Source organism: Rhinolophus sinicus, linkage group LG06 (assembly GCF_036562045.2).
Source record: "Rhinolophus sinicus isolate RSC01 linkage group LG06, ASM3656204v1, whole genome shotgun sequence".
Classification (NCBI taxonomy): Eukaryota; Metazoa; Chordata; class Mammalia; order Chiroptera; family Rhinolophidae; genus Rhinolophus; species Rhinolophus sinicus.
Genome location: NC_133756.1, coordinates 120,357,948 through 120,372,374, shown reverse-complemented (window position 1 = coordinate 120,372,374; position 14,427 = coordinate 120,357,948). Strand labels below are relative to the sequence as shown.

Here is a 14,427-nt window from a genome sequence, read left to right as displayed (position 1 = left end):
CCCAGCCTAGCCTGGGGGAGCCATTCGAGAACGTCACTGGCCATCTCTGGGGACCTAATCGGGAGGGAAGTGAGGACAGGATGGCAGCCAAGCCCTCCCTGCACACACACGTCACTCTACAAACATTTATGGGACACCTGGTGGATGTCACACACCCCAAACATTACATACCTCATTCCTCACCCCACACACCTTATGCACACACTTGCTTACCCCCCGCAGTAAATTCCACAGCCCTCAACACCCCCCACACACACACACAACCCTTATCTTCCTGGAAGCCCCGCACACACTCCTCACCACACACATAAATAGTTCACAAGGAGAAAAGATCACATAATCCACACATCACACCAAAATGCCACACAGCTCACACACCCACACTTCACATCACACTCACACTCAACCTTCCATCACACACCTCACACACCCCAGACTCACCTCCCCAAGCACAGATACACACATCCAATTACATTCAACACACACACCACCCAGACATAGAGACACACCCTGCATAGATAATGTGCACGCCTAACGCGACACACGTTTGTGGACACAACCCCTCAGCATAGACAATCCTGTTTGCTCACTGCTTCCCTCCCATGCACACACGGGCACACACATGCACACACACAGACACACACACACACAGTCAACCACTCCTTGCCTTGGACCCCTTGGCCCTGGCTGCTGCATTCTTCCCCACCCAGAGTTGTTCAAACAGCCCCCACACAGACACATGACCCTTAAACACCAACACACAGATCCTAATCTATTTCCCAAGCAAGCCCAGTGACTCTAAGCCATCACCTAGGCTGCAAACACACTCCGGCACACACAGTTCCCCCCAACCCAACGCCCCTCTGCCAAGACACCAAATGAAACCTTTCTTCAGGTCCCTACAGTGGCTATTCGTGGCCACACACAACAACTAACATACAAAACCACACAAGCACTCCTCTATGCAAGCTGCCCCGACAATAACTCCACCCCACGATGACACAATCACATACACAGAAGTTCCCTACACACACAACAGTCATATATACAGCTGGCACTACACACAACACAGCCTCCCTCGCCACACACAGCATGCAGTGCCACACACTCACAATCCTCACACTCACCATAAGCCCCTGAGAATCCCCCCAAGTAATCCCACTCACGATGACATACAATGCTACATGACACAACACACATGATCACACACAAGGCATACCCAACACATGCAACCCAGCTTGTGCAACACAAACACATACTCCAGACTCACCCAGTCCTGGACACCTCTCACCACAGGCGACTGATGGTGCACTCTGCTCCTCCACTCCCCCAACCCACACCTCCAACTGCCCCCAGTCAAGACCAGGACATCAGGGATGAGAGGGTTTATAAGTTAGGAACCCCAGTGCCCCCACTGCATCACCCCCACCCACCTTAGATCCCTGAGCACCACCCACGGGCTGTTCATTCCATGTTTAGTCCCTTCCACCAGTGCCCACACCGTGCCACGCCTGACCACATGGGAGGGGTGCAGGTCCTAGGGATACTGGCTCTCTGAGCCTGTCCCCGCCTCACCCCAAATCAGAGGCAGGTATAAGGAGAAGGGATGACCACAGGGAGAGACGCTAGAACAAAGATAGAGACCTAGAGAAACTGTGGTGGTGGTGAGGGGTGGGGTGATGGACAGACCAAGAGAGTTGGGCACATGGGCAAAAGAGACCAAACAAGAGAGAAACACAAAAGCAGAGAGAGAGGACACCCAGCAAGACTCGGAGAAGCCAGAGGAGAAACCAGAGAATAAAGTGGGACCAGCACACCCAGAGAGAAACAAGAGGAGAGGGTGAGATGAGCTGGAAAAAACTAGGGACCTTCTATACGGGAAGAAGGGAGGGAAAGCAGGGAGGGTAGGAGGTGGTCCTGCAGAAGACAGAGGAAGCGTTTGGACCCTGGGGTCGGGTCCCAGGTGAGGACTGAAGTCCAATCCAGATGTTTGAGTAGGAATCTGGGTGGGGGCACAAATGAGGCTACGGAGTAGAGGTTTAGGGTCTTGGGGATAAAGCCCCAGCTCTGAGATGGGGTCCTGGCTGAGAGTTGGGGGCTCAGGTGTATTCTAGATGTGCCTGGAGTCTGATTATATATATATATATAGTGGCAATTCAGAGGTTAGGGCAGGGGCCCTCCCTAATCTGGGAGGCCGGGGGTTCCAGACTTGAAGAGAGCTCTTGGTGTGGACTGGGGTCCCATTGTGAATTGAGAGTTCAGAGTTAGGGGTGGAGTCCAGGGTCAGAAAGGGGTCAGAGTCTAGGGTGAGGTTTGGACCGTGAGCGTGTGCTTCAAGGGCTCCAGGATGGGCTGCAGTAGGCACGGGAGTGGGATTCAGAACTAGGGGAGGGGTCCCAGGGGCAGGGTGGACCATGGAGCCCGCGACTGCACGCTCTGCGGAGGACCCGGCCCAGCTCTGCTAGACACCCGCGGCTCCTCGTGCCCAGCACCGGGAGCCCCCCTACCTGCAGGCTGTCGGCGCATGGCGGCGGCGGCGGCGGCGGCTCGTCCGGCTTGAGGAAGACCTGCTGGCCCCGCCTGAGGAATTGGACAACAGCGATGAGGATGTGGTGCAGCACCAGGACCATACTCGCAGCCGCCCGCCCGCCCGCCAGCCCGGCCGCTGCGCTCGGTCAGCGCGTCCGCGACAGCTTCGCGGGGTCCGCGCGACTGTCCGCCTCGGCCCCGCCTTGGACCGCCCACTCTCCGCCCCTCGACCGCCCTAGCCCCGCCTACTTCCGCGCAACCCTGGACAGCACCTCTCAGCAGAAGGGATCTTCGGACCCCCACCCCACCCCCTACCAGCTCTCACCTCCTTTACATCTCTGCTCTCAAGTCTCCTGGCTCGTCCGCTATTAGGATCCCCGCCAGGTAGCCGGCTCCCAGCCTTCGCTCCCTTCTCCTGCCCCGGTACCATTCCTTTCTCTACCTTGCGGGGGTCGCCAACTCAGAGCCCCTCTCCTCGCTGATCATATCCTTTCCCCCCACCACTTAGAAAGTCCTGGAGCCAAGCCAGAAACCCAAGGCCGAAACCAGCGCAGTGAATGGGGGGTGCGGGAGTAGAATGGGGGGAGGGGGGCGCTGACACAATACAAGGAGCCCTGGGCTTGGTCCTCTTCCAGGAACAAAGGGGGAAATCAGGGAGAATTTTAGAGGTCGCTCCGAGACTGCCAGGCCCCGGGAGCAGTAGCAAATCTGTGAAGGAGACACGTGCGCACACACGGACAGGCGCACCACTTCTGAGTGGGGGATAGGAAGACTGGGAACCCAGCACTGGGCGGGCAGGTGTGCGTTGGCATCCTCGGAAGCCGGAGAGGGTGCAGGCCCCAGGGCCACACAGTCCATACACAGTTCCGCGGTAGGACCCCCGCGTCCGAAGCGCAGTTCCCCGCAGAGCGTCCTCTGCGCTCAAGCGTCTACGGCAGCCGTGACGCTCCTGCGCCCCCTGCTGTCCCATTGCGGCGGCGCATCCCGGCCCTATTTGCCGTCTGCCTGGCGGGGCGGGGAGGGCGGTGAGCAGGGAGGGGTCACCTGGGTCAGCTCCCTGCCTGGACCCAACCGGTTCCTAGCCTCCGCTTGGCAGGAGATGGGCTGCAGCGGTGGGACGTGTTTCGACTAGAGGGTGAGGATGGCCTTTGCCAACGACTTGCTGTATGACCTTGGTCAGGTCCCCTCCACGGTTTCTGGGCCTCAGTTTTCCCATCTCTTTCACAAAACTGCCAGAAGAATCAACGCTGGAAGGCAGCCAGAGTCCTGACCGCCCTTGCTGGGATCTGACCTGAATCCTTCCCACTGCACTGCAGGCCCCTCTCCCTGCAACTCTCCTTTCCCCCTTTGGAGGGTGACTGACTCAGTGAGCCCCCAGCCTCTCAGCCTCCTCACCTCAATGGGCTGATTCATGAGTCCTTTCTCCTTGGGGAGTGCTTTCCTCAATGTTGAATCACTAAGCCCAGTGCTGGACAGAGTCCAGGCACCTGGCACACAAGCTGTGCCACCAGCCCAGGGGAAGGCCTTCCATGCCAGGATTTCTCCACCTCTGTTTCTGAGGCCCAGCTCTAGACATGCTTCTTCCCCTGCTCAAAAACCTTCAGTGACTCCCTACCACCAGCACAATAAAGCCAACCAAACCCCTCAACCCGACATGGCAGACCCTCTATAACTTAGCCCTGGCTTGTTTTTCCAGTTTTGACCCTCTCGACACCATTCCTTAAATTTATACTTCCTGCTCTTCTCACATGGGTGAATGACTCACTCTTACCTCCAGGCCTTTACCCATGCCACCCCACCCCCAATGCCCTCCAGATCTGGTCAGCCTGCTATCATTCGGGGCCCAGGCAGAGGCCCACCTCCGTCAAGGGGCTACCTTAGTCCTCTGGGTTCCCCTTCTTGTGTCTTTCCTGGGAGTCACATCTGGGCTCCTGGGGAGGGGTGACCATTGCTGTCACTAAGTGATCCAGGCCAAGTCAATGTATTTGACTGCACCTTCAAACTAGGGGAAATTTGTCCTGCTTATTAACACTGTAAAAACATGACATGAGCTGAGATGTGTAAAGGTTATGGCTCAGAGAAGGGCCTCCCTTTCTTTTTATGGCCTCAGTTTCTTGCTCTGTAAAGAAAGTGACCAACATAAGGGTTATTGTAAAGAGTGAGTCTGAGCCCCGTTCACAAACCTCTTAGTTAATCCTGCACACGTGTCACCAGGTCAGTCCTGGACTCTGCATTGCCAGGCTGGGACATAGGTACCCAGGAGGCATCTGTTACAGCCACTGACCAGAGCTATTTGTTCTTCAGTGGAAGCGTCTCAGACCTCGCAGTCAAGAGCCAACCCTGGCCTGGCACAGCTGCCATCTCTTGGGCTCCCAGATTAAGGCAGGACCTCCCCAGCACTGCTCTTGAGAAGTTCTTTGTTAAATCTTACTTGGTCTCTCATACTGCAGCTCAATGGCTGGTGCCCCAGGAACATGCTCTGTGTCTCCCCGAACTCAGAGAGATTTGTTTTGTGTCAGTCCTTCAGAGTCAAACATTCCTCAGAGTGTTTTGAGTCCTAAATCTGCCATAGACTTGCTGTGTGATTCTGGACAGGCCACTGCACCTCTCTGGATCTAATTTTCCCCATCTGTGAAATGGTAACACACTAGAGTCCACACACAAACTTCTTCCTTTTGATGCTTGGCAGGATACAGAGCCCTTCCTTTCACAAACATCCCTTCATGTAATCCTTGAAATTCTCCAATGAGCCCACGCCCGAAAGAGGCAACCAGGTTCCTCGAGGTGAAAAGGTGACAGGCCTTGTCTGAATTCTCACGGCTAGAAAGTGACCCTTGCTCCAAGACTAGGACTTCTCCACTCCTCCAACTTTACTTTCTGTGATTCTGAGCTGAGTTCTCACCCCGGCCCATGCCTTGGACGACCCCTGCCAATCCCAGATATTTTTAAGTGTTCCCAGGCAATTCTAATTTGCTGCCAGGTTTACAAATCCTGAATTATATGCACCTTGTCCCTGGGTGACCTCGGTCTCATGGAATTGAGGGCCAGGGCTGAGTGTGTCCATCTGGACTGTGGGCTCTGTGTTTGATGGGCTTTAACATTTATTAAGCACTTACTATGCCTCACGTGTCACCTTAACAGCAGTATAAGGTAGGATCTATTATTAAGCACATTTTACAGATAAGGAAAACTGAGGCACAGAGAGACTAAGCAACTTGCCCACAGTCACACAGCTAGTAAGTAGTGGAGCCAAAATTCAAACCTAGGTTGTCTGGCTCCAACCTGTGCCTTAAATTCATGCTCTATCTAGAGAGGAAAGGCAGATAAGAAAAGCAGACTTTCCCACTTCTTTTCTCTCCAACAATGCAGTGACTGAGGGTCTTCCATTCCAAGTTCCTGAACCCTCTGTCCACATCTGCCACAGGAGTGGCTGGCCCAGCCCCTCCAGCCATCTCTTTTCATTTCCCAGTTTTGTGGGCAACTCTAAGCTGCCCAGTGACGCAGCTACCTCAGAGTGGGTATTTCAGAAAAGGTGACTCAGCCGAGAGCCTGGGTACTAGACCCATTTGACCTTAGGCCCTGTCCAGGAACTGGCCCTCCCTCATGCCTAAAAATGATGACACCTCTGTGGGCCATTGTGTTTACAAAGCATTTCTTCACCCAGGACTGGTGAACAGACTTTCCTGCTAATAATCTCTCCACTTGGCAGTGTGGCACCAGCAGCCCCTCAATAGACCCCAAATCTGTTCCCATCTCCCATGAGCACGTGCCCTGCTTCCATGAGCCTGGCTGGTGCCTGACATGCAGCTATCCTGTTGCTACTAACCATGGTCAAACTCAGGTTCAAAGCTGAGCCCTGTCCTGACATGCTGAGTGACCTCAGGCAAGGCTCTGGCCCTCTCTGGCCTCAGGCTTCTCAGCAGCTGTGAAGGTTGGCCTGGTTGTCTTTGAAGGCTCAGACAGCTCAGGTGGAGGGAGGCAGGTACCAGGTAGGCCTCGCTGGGCAGAAGACAGCTGTCCTGGGCAACGAGGCCTGCCCAGCCATGCTAGGCCAGAGGACTGAGCAAGGACCAGATCCCAATGTGGGAGGCCCCTTAGGAAACTGTGTATGACTCAGTCTCTCTCTGACTTGGGGTGGAGCCCATGCTCTGAAAGAGGCCTCCACCATCCAAGGGGCCCGGCAAAGAGAGAATCCAAGAAGCATCCTGGAAGAAGCTTAAAGCTCGGCAGGTTCTGCGTCTTTCTAGAGACCATCCTCAATACTTCAGGCCTGGACGGGCCATGGGTGTGAGCAGCCCTCAGGTAGCGCGCATTTTCGCGCACGCGCGCGCTCTGTCTCTCTCGCTCTCTCTCTTTCTCTGGGTGTGTGTAAGGCCCTGCAACCAGGTCTGTGAGCACAATGTGGGTGAGGGCGGGAGAGGGTATGAGTACAGGTTTGCAAATTTGTAGCTTTGTGAAGACGTGTGATACTTCCACAATAGCACAGCTGAATGTGGGTGTGTACACAGATGTGAGTGTATCTACAGAATGTGCATATGTGTGTGTCTGTGTGAGTTATGAGTGTATGTACCCTGCAGGTATGTGTGTACAGTTGTGTGTGTGCACAAATGTCCACGTATGCACATATATGTATTCATGCGTGAATGTGTGTGTGCAAATGTGTGAGTATGTGTGTACCCAAATTCACACCAAAGAGCGAAGCTGCCCATAGCCACTAGCTCGGATCAGCTCTGTGTGTCTTCCAGATGTGAGGGCAGCCCTCACACAGAAAGAATCTGGCCACAGGCCGTGCTGGGCACAAGGGCCATTTGGGCTCTGGTTGGGCAGGGGCTGCTCCTGAGCCCCTGCAGCGGCTCTGAGTGCGCAAGCGCACAGGCTGAGTCAACTCAGGCCCCTGGGGTGAGGGGCCGAGGGTGGGTCAGTCACAGGTCTCACCCGTTTCCATCTCATTTGCATGTTATTTGCATACACACCAGCTCCGTGACCCCAGAAGGGGAAGGGAAGCTACAGGATTCCGGCCCAGGACCAATCCAGGCCCTGCTTGTTCACACCGGGGCTGAGGTCCAGGGCACTGGGCACCTGGGCCTGGGGAGCTGCTTCTGGTCATCCACAAACCCCGAGATCCTTCTTCTGCACCAGGCTGCCCCAGGCCATACACAACCATACACACGCTCACGGCCTTTCCACAGACACACACGCCCTTCACTCCTACACACAGACACACACACACTCCTACACACTGACACACACACACACAGACACACACACACACAGACACACACACACACAGACACACACACACACTCCTACACACAGACACACTCCTACACACAGGTACACATCCCTATACACACGCTCACGTGGCTCCCACACAGAGAGGCACGCGTGGGCATGGCTGTCCCAGTGCCTCCTTTGGGGACCCCTGGGCCTCCTTCTCCCTGAGGCCCGTACCTGCTGGATCATCTTCTCTTCCCCCAAGCCTGAGTCTGCCTCGCCCACACCCCCAGACTCTCAGTGCCCACAGGGTAAAGTCGGAGCCCTGGTCCTGGCCTTCAATGCCTTTAACACCCAACCACACCCACCCCTTCTCCTGGAAAACCTTCCTTTCTTGCCGCCCCATACTCTGGCGATACATCCCTGCTCAGCGGTCCTCACCAGCACTTCCCAGCGCTCCTCCACACTCCTGCCAGGAGCTCGGCCTCCCCACTATACTGTCAGCTCCAGGGGACAGGACCCTGTTTTGCTCATTGCTGTGGCCCCAGCGCCTGGAACGAAGCTCAACCCAGAGGAATTGCTCAAAAAGACATCTAACAACCATACAAATCAGTGGTAGAAACTTCCTGCCAGCCTGGTCTTTCCCCTTATTGTAGGACTTGCCCAACTGTACTTGCTTCCCTGTGTGCCTCCCCCAGCAGACCCCCTGCTCCTCTGGAAGATCCCGGGGTGTGATGACGCCCGCAGTGAGGCACAGGGAGGTCTGGAAGGTGGGGCCACCTGACTCCATTACACAAAGCCCGCTCCCAAGGAACAGGCCTCTCGACCACCTTCCCCCATCGGAGCCCCTTCCTAAAGTCACCCTGACGGACAATCCAGCCTCTGCTTGCACACTCCCAGGAACAGGGAGCTCACTTTCTCTGGAGCCAACCCCTTCCCCTGTGAGATGGCTCTGCCTGACGCCGACTCCTCCCACAGCACCATCCTGTCAAACTCTGATCGTTCTGAGCCACAATTCCCATGGAAACCAGGAAGGAAGCGGAGCAAAAGGAGAGGCAGATCCCGCTTTCTCAGCAGCTCTACCAATCTTTCCCGCTTTGGTCAGAGGTGGGAAACGGAACTCTTGGCTCTCAGCCTACCCCAGGGACAGGCAAATGGGCTCAAGGTGATCAGGCTCCCTCCACCCCAAAGACCCTCCGCAGGAGCCTGAGGGAGCGCAGAGAGGGTGTAGTATAAGAAACTCCTCAGCAACCTCCACTGAGCCCCATGCCCTCACTGAGCCCCATCCCCTCACTGAGCCCCATCCCCTCACTGACCCCATCCCCTCACTGAGCCCCATCCCCTCACTGAGCCCCATCCCCTCACTGACCCCATCCCCTCACTGAGCCCCATCCCCTCACTGAGCCCCATCTCCTCACTGACCCCATCCCCTCACTGAACCCCGTCCCCTCACTGACCCCATCCCCTCACTGACCCCATCCCCTCACTGAGCCCCATCTCCTCACTGAGCCCCATCCCCTCACTGACCCCATCCCCTCACTGACCCCATCCCCTCACTGAGCCCCGTCCCCTCACTGAACCCCATCTCCTCACTGAGTCCCATCTCCTCACTGAGCCCCGTCCCCTCACTGAGCCCCGTCCCCTCACTGAACCCCATCTCCTCACTGAGTCCCATCTCCTCACTGAACCCCATCTCCTCACTGAGCCCCATCTCCTCACTGAGCCCCATCTCCTCACTGAACCCCATCTCCTCACTGAACCCCATCCCCTCACTGACCCCATCCCCTCACTGAGCCCCGTCCCCTCACTGAACCCCATCTCCTCACTGAGTCCCATCTCCTCACTGAGCCCCATCCCCTCACTGAGCCCCGTCCCCTCACTGAACCCCATCTCCTCACTGAGCCCCATCTCCTCACTGAGCCCCATCCCCTCACTGAACCCCATCCCCTCACTGAGACCCCTCCCCCATTAAGCCCCATCCCCCCACTAACCCACTCCATCTCTCTTCCCCTATGCCCCTAACCCCCATCTCTTCCTCTCACTGGTGCATCCTGCCTTCCAGTCTGTAGGACCTTATGGGGCTGCACTGATTCTAGCCCTAGGATGCTTCCTCCTGAGCGCTGGCTGGCAGCTGGGTGGATGGAGGAGGGCAGGCCGGTCCCCAGCCAACAGTGGCTGCCCAGAATCCCACCCAGCTCCTCCTGGACAGCTGCAGCCCACGAGCTGCCCAGCTTTCCTCCACTGGCTATTCCTAAGCTGGCCCTGCTCCAAAGGTGCCTCAGGCTGCAGTCAGTCACTGACACCAGCCCCCCATACACACACGTACACACATGCACACATGCACACACGTACACACCAGGGCTGCTCGGAGCTGAGCCATGAGCTGAGCCATGAGGCCTATCAAGGCATACAAAGTCTAAGCAAAAAAGAAGAAAAAAATTTAAAAAATAAATAATACATTTAGAAAAAGAAGAGGGAGAAGGAGAAGAAGAAAAAGAAAGAAAGAAAGAAAGAAAGAAAGAAAGAAAGAAAGAAAGAAAGAAAGAAAGAAATTCTCAGCAACAAGGACCCAAGGCCCCATGCTCTGAAAACTCCCTGCCGACTCAGAAACCATCATACAGGGAGGCCCCAGTGTGTGGCTTTGAGGTTCCAAGAATGAGCAGAGCTTTGCGTTCTAAGAAAATCAGAGCTTCTATTATAATGCCTCACTGTTTGAAGAGTGTGCTTCTTACATTCCATGAAAGTGAGAGCCTGGAGTCCTGAGAATACAGGCATCCAAGATCCTAACGTTCTATTATTCTAACTGCCTGAGATGCCAGGACTCCTGGACCCCAACACCAGGGTTTCTCCTCCTCAGAGCCCAGTGGTCTGTGGGCTTGAGTCTCTGTGAATACCAGGTAAGAGCAAGCCCCAGTGAACCCCTGCTCAAGTGAGGTGCATTCCAGCCTCCACTTTTTTGCCTACACCCTTGTACATGCCTAGGTTTCTACTGCCCTCCTCTCTTCTAATTAAATCTTAACTTTAAAGGGGAAGGGAGGCCATTGCCATCAGTGACTACCTTCTGAATGCCAGGTCCACTCAGTTGATTATCTCATTTAATCCTCATGATATTATTAGCCCGACTTTACAGTTGATAAAACTGAGGTCCTAGAACATGAGGTCATTTGTCTAAAGTCACACACCAGAAATAGTTGAACAGCAACCCAAACCTGGCCCCTGGGAAACCTGTGCGCTCCAGTAGCAGGTTGGCTCCCCAAAAGAACCTGCCCCCCACCCATCCTAAGTTTTAGGGCCACACTGGAGCCGCTCCTCCCATCCCAGCGGCTTCCCAGCTCCAGAAGGCAGAGACCATGGCCCTCTCTTCTCTTGCTTTCCCAAGCTGGAGGCAGCTTAGAGCCTGCCACGTTTCCTGATCGATCGAAAGGCACTGGATTCGCAGACTCCTTGGTGGGACTGGGAGATGTGGCGTCTGTTTCTAAGCACCCGTTGCTATGGAAGCCAGGTGCTGCCAGCCCAAAGCCTAGCAACAAGGTGCGGTGTGGTGCTGGGTGGAGGGCACTGTCAGGAGATTCTGAGGCAGCCAGCAAGAGAGACGGGGTGAACTACTTTATCCTCAGGCTGGAGGGCTAGACTTGCCGTCCTGGCTGGGCTTGCGAGAAGGAGGAAGGACGCTGAGGGGGCAGGACTAGGCAGATCCTGAGAGAGTGAGACCCAGAGGTAAGGGGCGAGACTTGCAGAGATAAGAGACTTGCAGAGACAGACAAAGGGAGTCCAGAGACAGTGAAAGGCGGAAACACCATCAGAGAGAGGGAGATGTGGGAAGGTAGACAAAGATAAGAGCTGGTCAGTCACAGAGACCAGTTAGACGACTGGCAAGGAGGAAGTGACTGCCAGACAAGCCGACTCGCAGGGAGGGAGACGGTGTGCAGGAGAGCAGAGGAAAGCCGCAGGGGAATGACGGAGCTAGATGGATGAGTGACAGGAGGAGATAAGCCTGAGGCAGGAGGCAATATAGAGGCAGATACCATGATAAAAGAAGAGAGGACTAGGACCCAAGAGGCAGGTGGGACAGGGCAGCCTGGGCGGTGGAGCAGACAGAAAGCAGGGCGAGGCCAGGCCGTGTGAGCACAGGGGTACCAGGGTCACACAGTTCTGGGCCCCTCCTCCTGGGTCTGCCCATCTGGGGCATGGGTGTCACCAGCCTTGTACCACCACCCCACCATCGGTCTCGCCCCCAGAACACCAAATCATCTAGGCACAGACCTTCAGAAAAGAGACTGGTCAAAAGTCCCATGTCTCTCTTACCCACCAGGGACAGGTCTTGTCCAAGAATGTACGGTAAGGCAGCATCTGAAACAGCAGGAAATGAGGCCTTGAGAATCACAGCCCGTGGGCCAGTGTAAGTTGGAAGGCCTGATGGAGGCCCCTCTGCCATGGTGGAGACAGCTGCTCCAAGAAAGGGGGCAATCCCAGCCTGTGCAGGGACCCTTCCCAGAGGGAGAGTGGAGTTAGGTCCCAAGCCCCGTGCTGGCCACCACTCCTCCCAGCACCAGACGTTCTTCGCCCCATGTCAGAATGGGTGACAGGGCTTTGCTAGACTCTGTCAGGTGTCAGGTCTCTCTCTCCCTCGCCCTCGCTCTCTCTTTGCCCCCCCCCCCCAATTGTTAACAGTCAGCAGCATCTGACAGCCTCCCTGGGAGCTCAGCCCCCATCCACTCCCAGCAGCCTTGCTCTCTCCAGACTTCGGAGGGAAGAACCAGACTAAGACTAATTAAGTGCCTACTATGTGCCCGTGGTGATGTAAAGCCCTTTACACTCATCACTTCATTCCTGTCCTCAGAGGACTCGGAGGGCTCGTCCCACCTCCTGCAGCTCCTGAGGTCAGCGGGCCTCGCTGCTCACCCTGCCCCTACCTCACTGCGCCAGTGGGTGTAGACAGGTGCCTGGGAACTGGAAGTTTCATCCTCAGCTGCAGTGCCCATGGTGGGGGGCAGTAGAGGAAGAAGGGGAAAGTATAGGTGGGCAGTGGAAGGTGAGAGGCAGAGGGAAGGTAGAGCAGTGGGCAGGGAGGGCCGGGACACAGGCTGCCATGCAGCAGCCTCACGCCACATACACACACCCTTCTGGCCGCAGCCCAGACGATCGACCCACGGCGCCACACTCCCCTGGGCCCCGGTTCCTGGAAGGCAGTGCTGCAGGGACTATTGATCGACCGCCTCCCAGCCTCCTCCTCTCACTGCCTGTAGGATGCCTCCTCCATGCAGCACCCCGCCTGATCAATGGCACTGCCGGGGGGCAAAGTCCGGGGCAGCCTGGGGACAATGAGCAGTGATCCCCCATCGCTTCCTCAGCTTTGCATTTCTCCTGCTCAGGAACCTGGTCCAGGTAGATGGGTAGTGCCAGGGCTGAGAGGAAGGCTTGTGTTCGTGCATGCACACGTGTGAGTGTGCACACGTCTGTGTGTTCATACGTGCATGCATAAACAAGTCAGTAGGGCAGAGGAGATGTAAATACAAAATGTGAGCCATACGACCTGGGTTCAAATCCCAGCTCTTCCATTTCCTGGATATGGGACCTTCCATTTCCTGGATATGGGACCTTCCATTTCCTGGATATGGGACCTTCCATTTCCTGGATATGGGACCTCTCTGAGCCTCAGTTTCCTTATCTCCACAGTGAGGTTACCAATAGTACCCAACTAATAGGATAAGTGAGGTTATACATGCAGAGCTCTGGCACAATGATTGGCAAACAGTATTTTTTGATACATGAACGCTTTTCTTACTGTTATGGTGCGTGTGTGTGTACGTGTGCATGTATGCATATGTAGGTACCCTTGGAAGGTCCAGGAGAGATTTCTGGGGGTGTAGGCTGCTCGCTAACCCTCAACCCCCATAGAGTAGGGACTGTAGCCGCACTCTCAGCTCATCCTCAGTGAATGGGGACCTACTGCACCCCCCCAAAAAAAACCCCACCTGTGCTAGGCGAGGCTGTGTGAGAGAGATGGATGGCTTGGAGGCCACCAGCCAGTACTGGTAATTAGGAGGCTAACGGCCCAGTGTCCGGAAAGGAATGGGAGGGAGGCTGCATTGTGGGGCCATCCATCAAAGCTAGCAGGCCCAGCAACGCTGCACAGCAGGATGGAAGAGAGGCAAGGGGACAGCTGGAAGGTGGGGGAAGTGTAGATAAGCTAAGGGCCAGGCAGCCAGGCTCAGCCCAGCACTGACCCATTCAGTAGCCCTGAGTGAGTCACTGTAACCTTTGCACCTCAGTTTCCTCATCAGGACAATGGGGCTAAATTGCTTTCTCTGCCTGGGTAAGTTCCAGACACAGCAGACCCAGTATCAGGCCCCAGCACCCACAGGAGCCTTGGGGAGGGTGTGAGGCGTTCAAAGATGCGCTTAACTTCTGCAGGTGTCCAGTTCAGCCAAAGATCTCTGCAGGTACAGAGTAAGGTGATGTGGCACAGTGCCTGGGCTGGGAGCCTTAAGACCCAAGTTTGAATTAATTCATGACCCTTGCTGACCTTAGCCAAACCCCTGACTTGCCAGCTCCTTCCCTGAATGCCTTCCCCCACTATTGCTACTATACACATGCCCAGTCTGTCAGAGGAACAAAGGGCCATAAGCACGGCCCTTGCTTATGCAAATTTCATTCACAGCGAGGATGAAATCACCCATGGGC

The 14,427-nt window shown here is 55.5% G+C and overlaps 1 protein-coding gene across 5 annotated transcripts in view; it reads right to left on the bottom strand.

The window, feature by feature from the left end:
* Positions 1-14,427, bottom strand: part of PDE2A (phosphodiesterase 2A) — a 92,757-nt gene that overhangs the window by 59,582 nt on the left and 18,748 nt on the right. For 3 of the 5 annotated variants that reach the window (XM_019744352.2, XM_019744351.2, XM_074335826.1), the window contains exon 2: positions 2,508-2,580. In XM_019744352.2, the coding sequence (XP_019599911.2) occupies positions 2,508-2,526 (19 nt within the window). In that variant the 5' untranslated portion in view covers positions 2,527-2,580. Of the gene's footprint in view, positions 1-2,507; positions 2,581-2,854; positions 2,975-14,427 lie in introns of those variants that run through there. The other 2 variants (XM_074335823.1, XM_074335825.1) reach the window with 1 other exon arrangement.